General features: G+C 47.1%; 1 protein-coding gene across 2 annotated transcripts in view; it reads right to left on the bottom strand.

The window, feature by feature from the left end:
- The window catches only part of PRCC (proline rich mitotic checkpoint control factor), a 216,835-nt gene that overhangs the window by 118,064 nt on the left and 77,514 nt on the right, over nt 1-21,257 (bottom strand). Inside the window, exons 2-3 of one of the 2 annotated variants that reach the window (XM_078668317.1) lie at nt 16,511-16,558; nt 14,632-15,246 (exon numbers count right to left, since the gene is read on the bottom strand). In XM_078668317.1, coding sequence (XP_078524443.1) covers nt 14,632-15,246; nt 16,511-16,558 — 663 coding nt within the window. The remainder of the gene's footprint in view (nt 1-14,631; nt 15,247-16,510; nt 16,559-21,257) is intronic. The other variant, XM_078668318.1, reaches the window with a different exon arrangement.

A 21,257-nucleotide genomic window follows, 5' to 3' on the forward strand; every position in this document is an offset into this window, starting at 1 on the left:
ACGAACCGGGGGATCGACTGACATACTGAGTAGCTCGGGATACCAGTACCTTCGTGCCCAGTCTGGAGCCACAAGGATGACTTGGGCCCGGTCGCGTTTGATCTTCTTCAGCACTCTGGGCAGAAGTGGTATAGGCGGAAAGGCGTACAACAGACCGCAACTCCACTCGCGACGAAAAGCGTCGCCGAGCGAGTGCCGCCTTGGAAATTCCAATGCGCAGAACTGATGATATTGCGCGTTCCCTTCGGTGGCGAATAGATCTAACCAAGGCTCTCCCCACTGCTGAAAGAGGCCTTGCGCCACGTCCGAGTTCAGAGGCCATTCGTTATCCATCATGCACCGACGGCTGAGTTCGTCCGCCCTGGCGTTCAGAGAACCTGCCAAGTGTTGAACCACCAGGGTCACGCCCTGATGTTCCAGCCACTGCCAGAGGCGCAGAGCCTCCTGGCAAAGGGTCCACGACCCCACCCCGCCCTATTTGTTGCAGTACCACATGGCGGTGGTGTTGTCCGTGAACACTTGCACTACACTCCCCCGGACAGAGGGGAGGAATGCCTTCAGTGTTAGAGGAATCGCCCGCAGCTCCAAAAGGTTGATATGGAGCCGGGACTCCGCCGGAGACCAGAGGCCTCGGATCTCCGTCTCTTCCATGGGGCCTCCCCAGCCCTGGAGGGACGCGTCCGTCACAACTACGTGCTCCGGCTGGGGAAGGGAGAGGGATCTGCCGCTGACCCAATCGCGGTCCGTGAGCCACCACTGCAGCTGTCTCGCAGTGCCCTCCGAGATCAGGACATGGTCGGACAGGTTGCCCTGATGCTGGGCCCACTGAAACTTCAGGTCCCACTGCAGAGCCCGCATCCGCCACCGGGAGTGATGCACCAGAAGGATGCAGGAGGCCATCAGCCCCAGAAGCCGCAGCATCAACCTGACCGAGACCCGGGAGAAAGGCTGAAAGAGTGGAATCAGAGCCTGAATATCCCGGACCCGCTGTTCGGGAGGATAAACCCGAAACTGCGCCGAGTCGAGAACCGCTCCGATGAAGAGGAGCTTCTGAGAGGGGCACAGGTGTGACTTAAGCACATTGATGGAAAACCCCAGCTGGTGCAGGAGGTCTGCCATCGTCTGGAGGTGGCTGACGACTGTCTGGGGCGAGCCCGCCTTCAACAACCATCGAGGTAGGGGAAGACTGAAACCCCTAACCTGCGCAGATGAGCTGCGACCACCGCCATCACCTTTGTGAACACCCGTGGGGCACTGGTAAGGCCGAATGGGAGCACGGTAAACTGAAAGTGCTCGGGCCAACCGTGATCCGCAGGTAGCGCCGGTGGGCCCGCAGGACGGGGATGTGGAAATAAGCGTCCTGCAAGTCCAACGCTACCATCCAGTCTCCTGGGTCCAGGGCAGCCAAGACCTGAGCCAGTGTCAGCATTTTGAACCACTCCTTCCGGAGGAAGCCGTTGACGTTCCGTAGATCCAAGATAGGGCGTAGGCCCCCTTTGCCCTTCTTGGGTACCAGAAAGCAGTGGGAGTAGCAACCACAGCCTACTTCTGGCCCAGGAACGCGCTCGATGGCCCCCTTGGCCAAGAGGGCCGTAACTTCCTCCTGCAGAAGTCGCAAATGATCCCCCGATACGCGGTGGTATTGCGGTGGCATGGCTGGAGGGGTCGCCTCGAAGGGGAGGGAGTAGCCCCTTCGTACGATTTGCAGCACCCACTTGTGACAGTGCGCCAGTGGAGGAGGTGATGGCGAACCCTGCCACCCACTGGCGTCACATGGGCCTGAAAGCACGGACTAGGAGAGTTTTGAGGCGGATGCTGCGGGGGAAGGTGTGGACTGACCTCGCCGTTGCCCCCTACCACCACCACGGCCGTTTCCACGGCTGCCACTGCGTTGGATATTACCCTGCGGTGCGTGGCTGGCAGCACGTGTGGGCACGCCCCTTCCTTGGCCACGAAAGGAGCAAAAGGCACCCATTTGCTGGCGCGGGGCAGAGAGGCCCAAGGACCTGGCCGTACCCCTGGAGTCCTAAAAGCGCTCAAGCGCATGGTCTGCCTTGTCGCCAAAAAGGCGACGGCCATCAAACGGCATGTCCATGAGTGTATTCTGGACATCGGCCGAGAAGTTGGCGGACGTCAACCAGCCGTGGCGACGAATCGCAACCGTCGTTGCCATCGCTCTGCCCAGTGAGTCAGTGGTATCCAGCCCACACCGGATAGAATACCGTGCCGCATCTCTGCCTTCCACAAGGGCCTGGCCGAGTTTAGCCCGTACCTCCAACGGGCATTCTGGCAGCACGTCCGCGACCATATCCCACAGAGAGTGGGTGTAGCGGCCCAAAAGGCATGCGGTGTTGGAAGACCGCAGTCCTAGACTCAGGGAGGAGAATACCTTTTTGCTGTATTTCTCATACCTCTTGGATTCCCTGTCAGGCGGAGCCGACGGGAATGCGGTCTGGGAATTGGAGGCCTGGATCACCAGGCTCTCAGGGGTGGGGTGGGTGGACAGGAAACAAGGGTCGACCGGGGCCGGGCGGTGGCGTCTGGCCACGTTCCGATCTACAGGCGAACCTGTAGCGGGCCTGGACCAAGTGCCCAAAAGAACGTCGGTCAAGGCCTCATTAAACGGCAGCAGAGGCTCAGCTGAGCTCGACTGCGGTTTAAGGACCCCATTGAGGAGGTTAGTCCTCACGGCCACGACGGGGAGTTCAAGGCCCAAGGCCTTGGCCGCCCGCGTCAGCACCACACTGTAGGTTGCCCCCTCCTCTGTAGCCACGGTAGGCGGTGAGACAAAACCAGTGTCTGGCGAGGTGTCCAGACCACTGGCATCCCCAAGTCCACCTGACCAGTCCTCCTGGGACTGACACTCCTGTGTCAGAGGGTCCTCAGACCCCTCCCAATTCTCCTCATCACCCATCTCCTGGTACTCAGGGGTGTCAAATTATGGGGCCGGCTCATTGAAGTAGAACTCTCCAAACGGCGCCGCTCCGGCACCGGAACCGGATCGAGGGAGGCATCGGGGACGGCGCCGCCCGAAGACGGCGCCGGAGGTGACACCTGAGGGACCGGCGCCGGTGAGGACGTTAGGTCAACCAGCGACGACCCGGATCCAGAGGGGCCCTGCGGCGCCGAGCCCGAAGGCGCCGGCGGCGTCTAGGCCGAAGCACCCGACGGCGTCGGGGCCAAAGCCCCCGACCCGCTAGGGCCCCTAGACGGGTCCGCTGGGCCCGAAGGCGCCGCGGAGCCCGTCGGAGGAGTGAGAGACCTCATTGCCATGAGGAAACGTCCTTGTGCACTTCAGGAAGCTGCTTTGAGGCCCCCCCTTACATCAAAGGCACTTTTGGGTATAACTACTGGGTCTCTGAGACCCTCAAATCAGACACTTCTGGACCTTGAACTGAACCTCTGAAGGACTGTTGTGCTGCTTAAAGGACTCAACTGGACTGCTTTTCTGCTTATTGACCTGCTGCTCCCTGACTCTGCTCAAGGAGAGCTGGACTCTACCTTCCCTCTGAGTGATCTCCAAGGATTTGCTGGCTTGCATCCGGAATTCTGAAGTCTCAGGGATACAAACGACTTCCTGCAATTCTGCTGGCGTTGCTGGTCTCTGCCTTCTGTGAGTCTCACCCTTGCCTGAGGTGACCCCCTCCAAGTTCTGGGCCTCAGAGTGGGTTCTGCAGCTGTTTTCTACATAAGAGGCATCATCACCAGTGCGCCAGTCAGAGCAGATGCATCACTCTTCGATGCCAATGAGCAGACTGTTCAACAACAGCAGTTCAAAATCCTGCGCAGCCTGATGACGACGCTCTGCACTGCTCGATGACGACACACTTCCTTCACTTCAGCGAAGCTTGACAACGACGCAGCAACCCAACTGCGTGGAAAAGTTCGACGCACCGAGCCCTAAGCGTCAACACTTTGCTCCATCCAAGGTACTTTCTGGGCAGGCCCTGTTTAGGTCCTGTAGCCGGCCTGCCCTTCATCCCGGTCGACCTAAACTTTGGATTTGCACCGGTCCCTCAGGATCTCAAGTAACCTTTTGACAGCTAGTATCTTCTAAGCACTATTTTTGATTTAATCTTTAAAAATTAATATCTCAACATCTACTGATTGGACTTTTGGCACGTTGATCTTATTTTGCTCAGACGAATATTCTCATTTTTTCTAAACTGTTTTGAGTCTTTTTGTGGTGTATTCATTGTGTTACTGTGTATATGTTGTGCAAATACTTTACACATTGCCTCTTTAGATCAGCCGGACTGCTCTGTGTCAAGCTACTAGAAGGTGAACAGAGGTTATCTTTTAGTGTGTATCCAGCTTACCCTGACTAGAGTGGTGGTTCCTGCCTGGCCTGGGTGCAAACCTCAGCCAACCAGGAATCCCATTTATAACACATCTTGGGAACATTTGGGCTTCGAAGTGACAATTCTTTTCAACTCTATTCAAAGAGAAGAGATTAAAGTTAGAAGAGCACCAGGCATGGATGTCCTATATCCTGCACGTATTTACCTTTTTAATAGAGACATTAGCAATTGCATTCAGGATCAGAGAAAGCATTAAACCATCATTGATTAATTCATGAATGAATGAACGAATAAAGAGCCATTTGTAAAGAGCACAGCTGCCCCGCTAAGAAGTGCCCTGGCGCTCATACCAGCGGGAAAACTAAGAGAACATTATAAACAGGCATCCAGAAAGTTTTCAATCCACATTTAAAAGCCTGCTCAGGATAAAGTAGTCTCAGAGCTTTCGGCAGTAAGTTTCACAATTATGGGTCAGAGAGGAGAAAAATCTACGAATGTAATCCTATCTTTGATTTGAGGAACGAATGTTGTAGATCTTGAATCTTCTCTGCCAAACAAAGGCCCTTTATGAAAAATACTCAAAACTAAATTAATATGACCTTATATATGATTTGTTGGTTTGTTGAAGGCAGTGCAATTGCTTCAGGTTTCCTCTAGTGGATTGCCTCTTAGGGTAGTTCAGAATCAATCAGGCTGCAGAATGTTGTACTGTCTGAAGCTTGTTCAAATGCCCAGCTGGAAGTTCTAAGGAAAGCACATTTGCGTAGTCCGACATTGAAGTAGCCAGGGAATGCACCAATACTTTCCGGCTGTGTCCAGGAAGTGAATTCAAAGTCTTTTTTCAATGAACCGAGCCTCGCAAAACAGGTGTAATAGGTTCAAAAGCTAAATCTTTGTCATATTTAAATCTTTGTCATATTTAATACTCCGATTTCTCGCTTCAGGTTTGGGGGGGGGGGTAATGGATCATCAAGATCTTTTGGGCATAGAATCTAGGGGAGTGGATTCATCAAAAAAAAGATTTCAGATTAATATGAATAAACTTTCAGATAGCTATGTTACATCTAATTAGCCACTGTGGCCAGGCAGCCTTGGAAGCTCTCCCCCACGGTGTTCTCTATTTGCTGAAATGACAGCATCAGCTGAGTAGGAAACCAAGTTGAAACCCCATTGTTCAATGGCCTTCCCCGAGGGGGGGCATATAAATATTAAACAATGTAGGACTCAACACAGATCCCTGAGGGACACTATTCTCAGCTATTTGAAGCTTGATGTTACAGTTGGGAGACAGACAGCTTGCTCCCTCTCAGATAAAAAAAAGACTTAAGCCAGTGATTTCTACCCCAGTTATCCCAGCCTCCACCAGACACATTAGTATGATTTCATGGGAGATGAAGGCCGCCGAAAGATCAAGGAGAATAACCACTGTTTTTTTCCAGATATATTGCTTGGTTTTAACGAACTCTGTGACCTTTAAAAGAGCATACTCCGGGCTGAAGCCTTCTCTGAAGCCATATGAAGTACAGTGCAAAATCCATTTCCTCTCAATAAATTGGGATAGCAGTTTATTAACCAGCTTCTCCAACATTTTCCCCAGATCAGGGAGATGGGTCTATAGTTACTCAAACATCCAGGATCTGCATTGGGTTGTTTTTAGTAGGAGAAGCACTAAGGCTTTTTCTGATACCTGTATTAAAAGAGCAGTTGAATAAATAATGTATCTGTTCATTTAAAATAGTACTGCACGTGATAATTCTGGGCAGACAAGCGTCAAGAGGGAAGCCAGATCTGGCCAACAGAATGATCACTTCTGAGATACACCGGAGAGCTCTTCAAGTCTTGCAACCTCCTCACCTACTGCGTTTAGTGCATCACCAGAAAAAAGGCAGTGGGCGGACACTTCAATATCCGGAACCAGTCTCGAATAAATACAGGCAACTTGATCATGAAAATAATTAGAAAGGTTGTTGCATAGGGTTTGAGAAGCCGTTGGAGCTTGTTTAGTACAATCAGGGGAAAAAAACAATCTAAAATATAATTTTAGTAGAATGACCTGCTTTTTCAATTTGTTTGGCAAAGGCCTCCGCTTGGTCTTACCTAATCTTTTTCCAGAAAGGCCACTGGTAAATCAATTAAAAGGGGACTGGAAAGTGATCGGACCAAGTTACGGAATAGGAATTATCTGGAACAAGAGAAGACAGGCAGGAAACAATAAGGTCAATGTATTCCTCCTTACTACAGGTAGGACCACAAAATGATTGTTGGAGATTCAAATCCGCCAATGCTCCGAACAACAGATGCCCCTTTACACTCCGGGCCATCTATATGAAAATGAAAGTCCCCCTGGACTTTAACATCAGCATACTGTATTTGTAGCGGGCCACCACTGTTGCAAGCAACTCCTCGAATTTGATGATAAATTATCGCACCCAAAAAGGAGAAATTATCAGATAGCTTTAGATTGAAAAAGGGGCCTTACACCTTACCCAGTCCATCTAGCATTTTTTTCTGGTGTTCTTAGAGCAATAAATCACCACCACCACACCAACAATTTGATTTTCGCGATCAAGATGAATAGAATAGCCATTGGCCATAGCTAAGGTGATAAGAGGCCCCAATGAATTATTCATTCATGTCCCTATAACTAACAGCATGTACCATAAATCCTCCTCCAACGAGCCAGAGATACCCATTTTATGCTTGGGTAATTATCTTGCATTGATCAGGCAGGCCTTCACAATGCAAGCCTTATAAGGGTTGCCCAGCACAGACTTAGAAGTTAAGTCCTTCACCCCTTCTGTGCCAGTAAGATATATGCAAGGCATCCTGTTATAGGGTATTATGTTTAGCAGGCAACTTTGACAGGTAACCCCATTCTGTTCTTCCCACAACTTAAAGCGGGTGATTTTACATGTATTACCCTACAACACGTCAAAGTCTACTCTGTTGTAGCAAAGCCTCACCTTGGGAGGCAAAACATGTAAAGTCATTGGAGCTGGCCATGATCCGGGCACAGATTGGCTTGCCTTTGGTGCATCAGTAACATGCCTGCTGCGTCCGTCTGCACCTCTGCAGCCATTAAATGGGTGTTAGATTTCAGCGTGACTCTTCCAGGTAAACCAGCAAGTAGAGCGCTAAAGAAAAATGACTAAACACAAGACTAATGGTATACAAACAGGCAGAAATGTAACAGCAATAAGCCATGTCCCCAATGTACCCTGGCACTGTGTGGCAGGTTTCGGCCTGAAAAGGACTCAACACTGTGAAGAAAACCTCAGCACCACTTAAGGCTACACACAGCTCTTCCGCTGCAACCCGCTCTTCCATTGCTACTTCACACTCCCCATCAGTGGTTGTGTTGGAGCCAGAACTAGAACTGAACTTTTAACTGTGTTTCTTTTCAGTGACCATATTTGTACACACACACTTATTTATACCTCTGCAGTGAAAATAAATGTGGCTCAGTAACACATTGTTTAGAGCAACTGTACTTATAAATATACTTTCGCACACTTATTACTACAGTGCAAAGGGGAATTTCCAGTTTCTTTTCCACAATACAGTGAAAAAGGCTAAAAAAACACTGTTACTGCCCAATGACTGCATGTTTTAATTACTTTACAAAGGTAAAACAACTCTTCCGATAGTCATGAGGCTTCTTCGAGGTGATCTTACAATACTGTGTTAAGTTCACTCCTTGTCTCCTGGTTTTGGTTAATTACCATATTTATACAAATAAACATAAAACGGCATACCATAAATCATATAGGTAGATGCATAGAGTACAATACGCTATTCATTACCGTTTTGAGGGAGTGTGTGCTGATCATGACCGAATAAAGGCTTTCCTCTTGTGAACCATGGCCCCTTCCTACATTCAACAAACACTAATAACAGATTATGATCTGCAAGGCTGATATTGATGTGAAGTGGGTAATGAGAATAGCTGTTGACTGGTGTAAAATGTTGTAGGAAGGTGGATACCCGACTATGGTTACCCCAGATTTTTTTGCCTTGTGTTTAGCTGGTTTTCGACTTAGTTGGCATGGGATCCTGCTAATCAGGGCCCCAGGCTATCTGCTCTCTCTGTAAATGGACTTCATGTATTATAGGTACATCACTAATTTGGTACTGGACACCTTGTCAGCCCCTGTACCATGCACTATAGGTGCTCAGGGCATAGGTGCATCCAAGGCCTACCAGGGGCTGCAGCATATCTTTTGCCACCCCTGGCTGGTACTTAAATCGACACAACTGGCTGTTCACACAGCTGGGGCAAGGTGGTGTAATCACCCCTTGCTTAGATATAGTATACCTATATCTAAACCTATATCTGGACACATATATACCTATAAGTCACTCCTATGGCAGGCCTTTACAATCCTGGAGGCAGAGTGCTTGGTTTTATGTGAGATGGTGCTCTAGCATGAGCTGAGCCTGTCTGCAGAGGTCGGAACCATTTCCGTGCAGCTGTTCCAGTGATACTGCCATACCATATACTCTTAAGTGCATTATAATCCTCGCGGTTAATGCTAACTTTGGTTTGGCTTTATCAAAACATGTCGTGTTTGGTGTCATACACTTTGGAATACTACCCCCTCGCCAGTTCTGGCGACGGGGGTAGCATTCCACCCTTCTAGAGGGAGAAGACATGTTACTTTACTGAAAACTCGGTTAATCCTAACCAGAGCCCCAGCATCACAAAATGGATGCTGCTGCCACAGACACGAGTCTGGCCTCCTGCTGCTGACCGAAACTCGGCAGAGGATGCTTGATCAAAGGATCTCCTGTCACAGGGAGGTGTCACACCACCCCAGACAGGAGATAGTGGATTGTAGCAGGGAGGGTTGAAAGAAACTAGACACTGCCTGGGGCACACAAGGTGTCCCTGGGCAGATTCCAGTCAAACCGGTTCTGGGGCCATCCAGCCCCAGTCCTGGCGGCAAACTGGACAAAGGAAAGGGGTGTAACCACCCCCTTCCTGGGTCCCACCCATAGGAGGGACCTAGCAGGTAATCCAGCCCCCCAGATTGGAATATAGGTGGGAGCAGTGCCAATGCACATCAGATTATCCTGACTGAAACTTATGAAACGAAACTCTGGACACTTCGACATCCTACTCGACGTAGAAGACTGAAGAATCTCCCTTGTGGTCAAGGAGTGACCACCCTGTGCAAACAGGCACCCTCCAGCACCTCGACGTTTGCTTTGTTGCAGTTCCCGCCGGAACTCGAGCGACAGAGATCGACAAGACCCAGCGTGCCTGCCTTCTAAAAGCCCGATCCACAGTCTATGCAAAGCTGAGACCTGTGGAGGCGACCTGAAGCGTGGGAGCGGCCATCTTGGAGGAACAACGAAGCGCTGACCGTGCAGCATCCGAGGCTCCCTCGAAGCTGTGCATTGGAGTCTGAGAAGCTCCAGCCCCGAGCAGCTTGTGCACCGAAGCTCACCCCTCCACACTCGACGAGTGTGTGTGGTCCGGTCGCTTGCCCCTTGGCTAGTGGCCCCAGAACCGACGAACCTACAAATTTACACAGCTAGTCTGGTTGCTCCAGACTGGCCCTCGCTCCCCTGAAAAGGAGCACCCGCTCTGACCTTGCTGCTCCGAGTGTTAAGCCATCTTCGAATCCTGCGTGGGTTGCCTTTGCCAAGGCTTGTTGACTCCGATCTTGAAGCCGACACCGCCGACAGCAAGAGCCTTCGTGGGACAGCTCGTGATTCACTCCAAGACATCCTCGGTGCCCCAGAGACCACGTGGCAGCGGAGAGAAGCTACTCGACATCGACCTGATTGCGCCCGACATTGCCTGGTTCCTTCCTGGTTCCTTCCTGGTCACTGGCTAGTGACCCAGACTCTGTCCCCTCTGCTTTCAGGTACTCTTCAACTTGGATCCACCCTTGGATCGCACCGGACACTTCTCTTCTGGACGCCTGCAGCATCTTCATCTCCAGGCACCCTAGATCTTCGGGACGAAACCCGACACATCTTCGCACCTGTGCACCCGCTTTCTGTGGGTGAGGTAACACTTGAACACCGGTGCTCCTGTAGAGGTATACACCTCTAGTGTCTAGCTCTAAAGTTTTGTCCTTCTAGTCCAGTCGGAAGACTCTTAAAACTGTAACTCGATAACTTTTACGCACCATTGACTTTACATTGGTGCAAGCTTGTGCTTTAGGCACTGCACCCGAATCCCGTGGGCTACTCCCGTCCTAACTGCTGTTAGTCCAGTGTAGTCCAAGCGATTCACAAGGCCCTAGGCCTTACCCCCGATCGATTAGTGATTGTTATACCACTTTATTGATATATGGTTTGAGTGGCCACCGGCCTCATCCAAAACGTGCAACTTGTCTATGTTATACTGTGCTTTTATTTAAACGCTTGTGCTTCATTGCTCATAAAGAGTAGTGGGGATTATTCTAAGAATAAATACATATATTTTGATAATATATAACTTGTGTGGTGTCCTTTCATTTGGTATTACAGGATTGTATATGGTAAAACAGCTGGCTTCACATGTCCTCTTGAGTTAAGCCTTTAGGCTGCTTAGTCCATGCTACCACTAGGCTAGCTTGTCTATAAGGTTGACTTACAACCACCACCATAAGGGATTGTTTGGACTGATACAAGGTGCCCACAGAACTGTGGACATCATATACCAGGCCAACTTCTCACAAATGTTCATTCCCGTGTGCCACATTTTGGAAGTGCACAGGATATAAGAAATCTGAAGATGCTGGACTAAGGAAATCCATCTTACTGTAGTGAGATGGACATACAATGGTAATAAAAGTTATTTTGTTGTTTGTGTCTGGTATGACCCAACTGACATAACCTAACACATTTTAGTTAATATAATATAGATGAAGACCATTAAACCAGTTGCTTGTTGCAGTGAACTGAATTTGAATAGGTGCTCACCAATTTGTGTGGAGCCTGTGTGGGTGAGTGCATCAACAAGTTAGTGCCCTCCTTCAGCACTTCTCATCAGGTGAGAGAGATAACGAGAAGAGTGGTCACTTATCAGTTTTCAGATAAACTTAAGAACTCAGTGATCAATATGGGGTTTGAAACTTAACTAGCGAAGGTACCAGGCAACTACATGTCTTCAGGACATATGACCACTTAACGAATGAGTTCTGGACATCCTGCAGTTTTCCCAGTAACATTGCAGGCATATTCAGAAATAATATCTTACAATACTTCGAATGTGTGAACAGTTACCTATAGAAGAAGTATCCTGTTTCTAATCGAACAATGAGGGTAACATTTAGGAAATGAGGAAAAAAAGATCATGTGAAATTTTAGACAGTGCATCAGCCCGAGATTAACACCCTCCCAGCTCTGCAGAGACTACACCCAGATAACCCTGCCAAGGACAAGGGGCATTTCAGGCAAGGAGCAGGACTTCATCCAGGTGCCCAATCAACTAGAGCCAATTATCTTGCAGCCAGCAGTAAACGGAGGACAGGTGAGCCAACACCACATCAACATCATCGCCCAAATCCCTGATCTTGCAGTTTCTGGGTACTGTCAGAGTATAGCTACCATTGTGGACTACGCTTCTCAACCAGCTGAGCCAAATGCAGCATATATGACTAAAACAGAAATAAGGAAGTGAGTGGACAGCTATGGGGCCCTGCACAACAAGAACTTAGAGGTAGGACTATAATTAACCTATTGCACTTGCTGGCTTTTGATGGTAAGAAAGGACAGGGCCAATATCTGATACTAATGCTGAAGAACTGATCAAACCAATCAAGATCAACAAAGAATCAAGGACTATGAAGTGGTCCTTTAAGTCAAATGTAGTTGACAGAGTTGTGGATCTTACTGTGTCCCTCGGGTCAAACGCCCTCTCTGTCCCCAATAACGTTAACTGACTTTGCATTGCTCTATGGTTGGAACTCAGATTGACAGGGCTGTCCGTTTTAAAAAATCATGCAGCTGAGCACTAGCTAAAGCTTCAATTACTTTCCCAAAATAGGAATGAGCAAATATTGGATGAAAATTCTTTGGTTCACTGAGATCTCTATTTGGCTAGATTTATCTGAGGAGACCCATGATCACAGTGGTTAGAGGTTCTGCTAAAATGTTTAAATTGCTCTTTAAACCAAGCAGTATGGATTATGCTCTTCAAAGTTAGAGGCTCCCATCCCTCTTACCCTTGTGATCCTGCTCACCAATATGGAACACAAATTTTGTAAACAGTGAGAAAACAGACGAGAAAAGAAGCAGGTGGACGAAAGTGTGAAAGAATGGAATGTAGAAATAATAGGAAGGAGATAAGAGAAGGATGACGAAAAGAAGAAGAGAGAATAAAGTATATAGGGAAAGGCAGAAGGAAAAGGAAGCATAAAATGAGTAAAGAAATTAGTGAGCAACAGGCCAAAAGAAGCATTTAACGGTTTGAAAAAAAGCAGTTCCTGCCAATACATTGTAACTTTGCCATACGGTTCCTTCAAACATGACAGAAACCTACGCCAAGGCTACAATTATTTATTTTCCAAAACAAAACCACAAAGAGGGATTTTGTATTTGGAAATTTGAGAAATGCCCCCTTGCCATGGGAGTCATGTCCCATGGCGAGGAGGGCATTTTACAGGTTTCACTGCCACTTACCACCAAGGTTTTCGTTCGCAGAAAGGCAGTGAAAACTGACCTCTATGTTCACACATCTTAATTCGGTGGGTGGACATAAAGGTTAACTACCAATAACCTTTACTCATCGGAGGGGTGTAACCACAGTGAAGTTTAGCGCCATTATACCAAAGGTCCACTCGTACATATTTGTCAAACAGGATCATTATGATGGTGGATAGGGTACCCTTTCTGCCAACATATAAATCCACCTCTTGGTAATAAGGACAGAGGTGTCCAAGTTAAAATATTTAGCCCTGTCATAACTCAAACAATCAACAAAAAGGTGGTAGGAAGCCTTCATCCTGAGTTGCTACCATGTTATCTTTTCCATGAACATTTTTTTTTTTAAATAAAAACTGATAGATTTTTATGGATTCCTTCCACAGGAACATGTCCTCAGGTGAACCTACATGCATTTTCAACTAGGTCTCTCAAGTGTGTTGATACCACTCATGAATAGGTTTTAAAAAATGTTAGCGTATCCTACAGGCGATAATTGTGGTGCAGCACAGGAAAGCAATTGAATAAGCAACTTTAACTGAGTTTTAAGGCCCATAATTTTAATTCTGTGTACCCTACAGAATTCATTTGATCTCTCAGATTGTGACATATAAAAACTGCAGAAAAATTGTGAACTTTCTTTTTAACAATATTAATAAGATTGTGATATTGTTCTTACAACACTCCGATAAGAGAATGGTCATTTAAAAGAAGACCAAAATATACATTTTCGTGGGCCATCTGGGTGCAGAGATACAAAGCAAGACAGAAGTTCTTGCATATAAATGCAAAAAACAGCAAGTGAGAGGTGTCTTCCTACAATGACTGGTTGATCAACGTGTAACAGATTGGTCACTTGGCTGCATAATTCTTGCCCTATGTTGGAAATGGGAAGAAGGCGGAGGAGGAGGATTGGCCTGTCATTCGGGGATAGGTACTTGCTTCTGACTTTCTGCAGTCACAGCCATCACAGCTTGGATAATAAATCTTGCAACAAATCAAATACGAGGTTTCAGTACTGGTTCAACGTCTACCACACAGAAAAGTGCTAGGACAGAGACACATCAACAGAGATTTAAAAAAACATGCCATGGCACAGGACAGGACTCTCTCCCTCTCACTGAGGTAAGGTGGGACTCGACTGAAAAACTAATTTTGTTTTGCTTTTGTTCTCACTCAGTGGAGGCAATTCTGAATTTTCCTCTCCAACCAATGGAGTATGTTGAACTGTTGGCCTTGGTAATAAAAGTGGAGGTCTTGACAATGAAAGTAGAAACCTTGGAAGGCAAAGAAAACAGCATAAAAAAGCAGATCCAAGTGCACACTCCCAGGCCCGTCCTGTTGCCCACTGAATCCACCAGATTCAGGCCACTGCGACAGAATTAGACCTCTTACCATATTACCAATTATCATTTACAGAAGAAATACGTGAAAGAGTATTTCTTTTTTAGACAATATAAGAACTTGGTTTCTGTCTGCTTATATTCTAGGAAAAGGGCTAATCATCACTTGTCTTAGAGCTTCTTTATACCCAATGATGTGGTGCACTCTTCTACCAGATTTGCAAGGCTTCTCTTTGAATCTTTCTCACGCAGCTAAACGTTTTCCCGATTGTTAGCCAAGCCAGAACAGTAGCATTTCATAAAACATGCAGCCACTTCATTTATACGTATACATGAAGTGCACAAACCTGATAGTAAGGATCTCCAGATGCAGCAGGAACAGCACCAGAACCACTGTACTCTGTGTACTGGTTATAAGACTCTACTTGGAAGTCCACTCCTGGTTTGGTCTCCCAATTATCAGACGTCCCGGGTGGTGGTGGCGGTGGTGGTGTCTCTGGATCCTCTTCTGACTTGAACTCCAAAGGGTCATTGGAGGAACTATCTACCAAATGAACAGTTTCTGGCAATGAACTTTCTGTCACAATGGGGGCTGTGTACGTAAAGGATTCAGTTCGGACAACAGGAGAGTCACTATTATCTGACAAAGAAAAGAAGTTGCCATGCTTCACCTCATCATCACTGTCCTCTTCCTCCTGAGTTATCTGTTTGGTAATCTGAAGGCTGGCACACTTAGCCGCAGCTTTGATTAGAGATGGTGAGAGAGTTGTATGTATTTCCGACTTGGACACAGGTTTTGGATTTGCATTTGAAGAGGAAGCAGTCTTTATAGGGTTTTCATTTTTGTCTGCAGCTTTTTTGGTGAATGAGTATGGTAGAAGCTGGCGCTGTGACTCTTTTCCAGACAAGTTCTTGGGTTGCGGAAGCAAAGCTGACAATCCTGATCCATCTCTGCTTATCTGCTGTTCAATAAGAAATAAATTAGACAATCCCAAAGTATTTACACCCTTGCTGTCAAAACATATTGGTCACATTTGAGGTTTACAGTCTGTTAAAATATATGCAAAAAGTCATTTGTCAATAAAGAGCATGTGCAGTTCACTATAAGACAGTTGAACACACATTTGTATCATCATGTTCTAAATTGCCACATTCAAGGCTCAATAATCCTTAATACCGGCTTGTGACAGATTATTCCATTCTATCCAGTATCGTGTTGGCCACCTTGTCGATCGCTAGAATAAGGGCTTTACAAATATCCACTAACCAGTCCTGATGATGGACTCAAGGATTTACACATAGGAGACCGAAACGTCGACCATTACCTTTATCCAATAAGAATTAGATCATTTGTGTTTTGGATAGGTGTTTACAGGTTTTACAGAGAAATTGACTTCATTTTTAATATAATTTTTCCTGTATTCCTGTTTGTATATTTGTATTTTATAATCCCTTGAGATTTCTTTGATAAAGTCTACTATTTTGCCTATACACATGTCTTTTGTTTTATGTTAATTGTAATTTATGTTTGTTAAGTCTGAAAACTTTGTTGCACAATACTATTTGAACTAAACTCAATTAGGACTATTAAATAGCCTTTCCTAAATCACTCCCTAAACATCCAATACTTTTTTCATCAAACTCCCTTGGAGGCATTTTTACCCATTTGAGTATAATTTAAATATCAGTTATGTGGGCACAATTAAGCCCTCAGATTAAATTTCTTGTTTCTGGTTCATATGTGTTCAACAAAACAGCCTCAACATTTTCAACATTTTCAGTAGGACTTTTGTGAGAACAGGATAAAGAAAAGTTTTTAATTTGAAAATAAAGTTATCCTTTCAGTCTACATTTATATTCAAGACTTTAACTCTTACCCCAAAAGAAGCAGATAATTTTGTCTTAAAAATGTTAGTATGCAAGTTGTTTAAACAAAACACTCTTCTGTACAATGTTTTACAAGGCAGATGACAGCCATCCACTTCGTTTCCTAATACAGCAACAGGAAACACTCAAAGTATATCTAGAAAATTCTCTAGCCAATCTTTGTACAGTAGGCTACATACTTTGTAGCTAGTTGGCCGCTATAAATTGCCCATCAATGCCATTCATATTGTATGTGATGAACAATTACTTTCTTTTGGTACGGCTCAAAAACAAAGAATCATAAATAATTGACAAATTCATTTTATATAAACTTAGATAAAAACATACTACAGGACTTACTTGGTGAATTTTTTTCTTCTTTGCAGGTTCCTCTTCCTCTGAATCTGACTGAGAGAGAGAAACAATATCAGATCAGAGCTGGGAGCAATAATCAATGGAGGATTTTAAAGATTAGTCTGGTTGCTTATACCTCTTAATTGATTTTTTTTTTAAACTTTCAAATGCAACTGTAATAAGTATAAGAAAACAAAAATATCAACTACTCTACGTGTTGATTATACGAAACATGTTTAGAAAAAAAATGTAAATATATATTTCAACAGGTATTTAAATTTTCAGCATGTAATGGAGCAGTGTAATGGTGAGTCATTTTAGGATTTGTGTTCAAAATGATATGCTTCTCTCACAAAGCTCTAAGCAAGCAATGGCCTCATTAGTTCATAAACTCTTTATTGTCCTGACTCTAATTTCAGCATTTGCCCATCTATACATAACGTTAGGAAGATTTGCCAAGGGGGCAAGCTCTTTCCTGAAATTCTCAGGGGGTCACGACTGGCCTGGTAACAGACATGAAAGCTCCCCAGAAACAGGTTCATGAACTAACCATAAACAATTAAGGCCCTACTGCTAGCAGCCAGGCTGGAAGATCAGGAGGGCCGCTGCTGACACAATAACGTCCAAATAATCTGGGTGCGGGAAAAAAGCATAGGCGCCAGTAGTGGACCTATTCATGGAGGATATAATAACTAATATGCTCTAGCCCCGAGGCCTGTCTAACTACTTCTCTGTGGAGCAGGAATACCCGGCACCCTGCCACGGCCAGGTGCCCAACCCCGCCTCATAATAGCGAGAATATTTAACTATCCTGAACGGGAAGTAATCCTACAAGCTGCCGAGAACGCCCCGCCACTTGAATACAAAATTTCTGATATCACCTTCTTCCCAGACTTTATCCTAGAGGTACAACAGAAAAGACAGTTTCCTTGAGGTGAAAAAAGCTCTTCAGGTAAAGGAAATAAAATACTCAGTGCTTTTCCCTGCAACACTCAATTGCGGCGGATGGCAAGGTATGGCGGTTTCCCACTCCGGAGAACGTGTGGGGCTGGCTGGAGGACGGCGGGACGAAAACGGCATAAGATTAGAAGCAGAGCAACATCGGAGACCACAGAGGCAGGACCAACAGCGGACAATGGAGAAGGACTTCCTCACCATACAGATCGTTCTATAATCCGAAGGGAGTGAGCATGCAGCCTGGAACTTCACTGAAAGACTACCGGGAGACTGGGCAAATCAGGCAGACTTATTGGACTGGGGTGATGGTATCACCTGGCGTGGTGGAACCACGGATTGGGGCTGAATACACAGCTAAGAATTCACTTTCTAGACTTGAATTTTTCATAATTAACGCGATCTCTATTTGTATTTGCTACTGTTAATATTGCACCTATCCTATGCATGAAGGTGGGCTTGGGGGGGGGGGGCGCTTTCACACAGCTTAAGCCCATCCGACTTGTGGTATGATTGTTATGGGGCGACAGGCACTCTGTGAATTAGGGTGGTGGGAGGTTTTATGCCCACACTTCAGGGTAGCAGGAAGGGGGGAGTTGCATGTTAGGGGGTTGGATTAGAACCTTCAAGATGGCACAGTTGTAGTGTTACATAAGAAGCTTAGCTTGGCACACCCTGGGGATTGGGATGGTGAGGAGGGAGGGGAACGACTCCAACCATTACCACTGAGGCAGCCGGGCACAGCCCAAACTTCCATCAAGACAATCTAAATGACTAATTTGTCTAGTGGGGTGAACTTTCCAGATCTACTCCCTACACACACACAAACACATAAATGTGCAGATCTGAGAATCATGACCTAGAAAGTAAATGGTCTTGATAACAAAATAAAGCATACAACGGTGTTCCATATCCGCGCAGACATGCACCAGGTATAGTTCTATTACAGGAGGCCCACCTAAAGGGCAACAATTGTACAGTTGTAAAGCTCTAGAGAGATAAGGATATAAACTAATGGCACATGCAGGGTTTCCGACAGGGTCACGAGGAGTGGGGATACTAGTTAAGACAACACTTCCCTTTATATCTGACAAGGTTTGACACAATCGGATGAGCAGATATGTGGTGCTGGTACTGGTGTCTCGCTAAAAATGGGTATGCTGCCACTTCCAGTTCCTGGATTGTTATGCCTACTATTGTGATATCTTGACTTGCTTTTTTTAATCCTTATGCTTTGTATGATTTTCATGTTTTTTTAACCTTAAGCTTTATTTTCGCCTTCTTTCATTTATACTGAGTTAAGCATTTTTAGGTCTCGTGACCTTAAATGCGCGCAAGCGCATTGAGGAACGAGAATTCAAGTGCTCAAAATGCTCATGAAACCACCAGCTTTTTGATGGCGTTTTCATGCAGTTCATGTGAACCACGTGTTCAAACATGAACGCGCATCAGCCTCCCTCCATTTGCCGCACAGCACATCAAAGGGCTTCGCCCAGCGTGCGCTCTGCGGCTTCTCGGCTTCTCCTCCCCTAACTTCCTTGCATTTCTCCTCCCCCTCCCCAGCCAGCTTCCCCCAGGCCGTGTTCCCTCATCCCTTGCACCCCCTCCAATGATCGCACGTCACGACCAGAAGATTTGTTTTTTAGAACAACCTCGTACAGCTCCTGCCTTGACTTTTCTTGCTCCATCTCTTCTCCAGTGTCTTCCTTCTCGTCCATGTCTCCCTGGTCTTGTTATCTGCCTTTTTTTTTTACCTCTACTTGTAATTGCACACATGTCACTTTTTCCTCTTGTAACGTATCGCTTGCTACCTCTTGTATTTTGTTTGCTTTTGGCACATGCACAATTGTCATCTTTGCCTCATGCAATGTAACGTTTGCTTTTGTAACACGTCCACTTGTAATTTTCTCCTCATGTAACGCTACTGTTCCCATTGTGAAGCGCTTTGACACCTTCGGGTAAAGTCCGCGCTATATAAAAACGCATAAAGTAAATAAAAAAATTAATCAAATCTATTCTCCCTTTCAACAGCTGTCAACGTCTAGCAGGTACAGCACAGGCAGCAGCAGTGCAAGCTTCCCTCACGCATAGGACAGGTACAGCACAGGCAGCAGCAGTGCAAGCTTCCCTCACACACGGAGCAGGTACAGCACAGGGAGGAGCAGGGCAAGCTTCCCTCCCACACGGAGCAGGTACAGCACAGGCAGCAGCAGTGCAAGCTTCCCTCACACACGGAGCAGGTACAGCACAGGGAGGAGCAATGCAAGCGTCCCTCACACACAGAGCAGGTACAGCACAGGGAACAGCAGTGCAAGCTTCCCTCACACATAGAACAGGTACAGCACAGGGAACAGCAGTGCAAGCTTCCCTCACACATAGAACAGGTACAGCACAGGGAACAGCAGTGCAAGCTTCCCTCACACATAGAACACGTACAGCACAGGCAGCAGCAGTGCAAGCTTCCCTCACACACAGAACAGGTACAGCACAGGCAGCAGCAGTGCAAGCTTCCCTCACACACGGAGCAGGTACAGCACAGGGAGGAGCAGTGCAAGCTTCCCTCACACATAGAGCAGGTAAAGCACAGGCAGCAGCAGTGCAAGCTTCTCTCACACATAGAACAGGTACAGCACAGGCGGCAGCAGTGCAAGCTTCCCTCAAACATAGAACAGGTACAGCAGAGGCAGCAGCAGTGCAACCTTCCCTCACACACAGAACAGGTACAGCACCGGCAGCAGCAGTGCAAGCTTCCCTCACACACAGAGCAGGTACAGCACAGGGAGGAGCAGTGCAAGCTTCCCTCACACACAGAGCAGGTACAGCACAGGTGGCAGCAGTGCAAGCTTCCCTCACACACAGTGCAGGTACAGCACAGGGAACAGCAGTGCAAGCTTCCCTCACACATAGAACACGTACAGCACAGGCAGCAGCAGTGCAAGCTTCCCTCATCACGGAGCAGGTACAGCACAGGGAGGAGCAGTGCAAGCTTCCCTCACACACAGAACAGGTACAGCACAGGCAGCAGCAGTGCAAGCTTCTCTCACACATAGAACAGGTACAGCACAGGCAGCAGCAGTGCAAGCTTCCCTCACACACAGAACAGGTACAGCACCGGCAGCAGCAGTGCAAGCTTCCCTCACACACAGAGCAGGTACAGCACAGGGAGGAGCAGTGCAAGCTTCCCTCACACACAGAGCAGGTACAGCACAGGCGGCAGCAGTGCAAGCTTCCCTCACACACAGAGCAGGTACAGCACAGGCGGCAGCAGTGCAAGCTTCCCTCACACACAGAGCAGGTAGAGCACAGGCAGCAGCAGTGCAAGCTTCCCTCACACACAGAGCAGGTACAGCACAGGCGGCAGCAGTGCAAGCTTCCCTCACACACAGAGCAAGTACAGCACAGGCGGCAGCAGTGCAAGCTTCCCTCACACACAGAGCAGGGACAGCACAGGCGGCAGCAGTGCAAGCTTCCCTCACACACAGAGCAGGTACAGCACAGGTGGCAGCAGTGCAAGCTTCCCTCACACAGAGCATGTACAGCACAGGCGGCAGCAGTGCAAGCTTCCCTCACACACGGAACAGGTACAGCACAGGCAGAAGCAGTGCAAGCTTCCCTCACACACAGAGCAGGTACAACACAGGCAGCAGCAGTGCAAGCTTCCAACACACATAGAACAGGTACAACACAGGCAGCAGCAGTGCAAGCTTCCCTCACACATAGAACAGGTACAGCACAGGCAGCAGCAGTGCAAGCTTCCCTCACACACAGAGCAGGTACAGCACAGGCAGCAGCAGTGCAA

The sequence above is a fragment of the Lissotriton helveticus genome, chromosome 12, assembly GCF_964261635.1.
Source record: "Lissotriton helveticus chromosome 12, aLisHel1.1, whole genome shotgun sequence".
Lineage (NCBI taxonomy): Eukaryota > Metazoa > Chordata > Amphibia > Caudata > Salamandridae > Lissotriton > Lissotriton helveticus.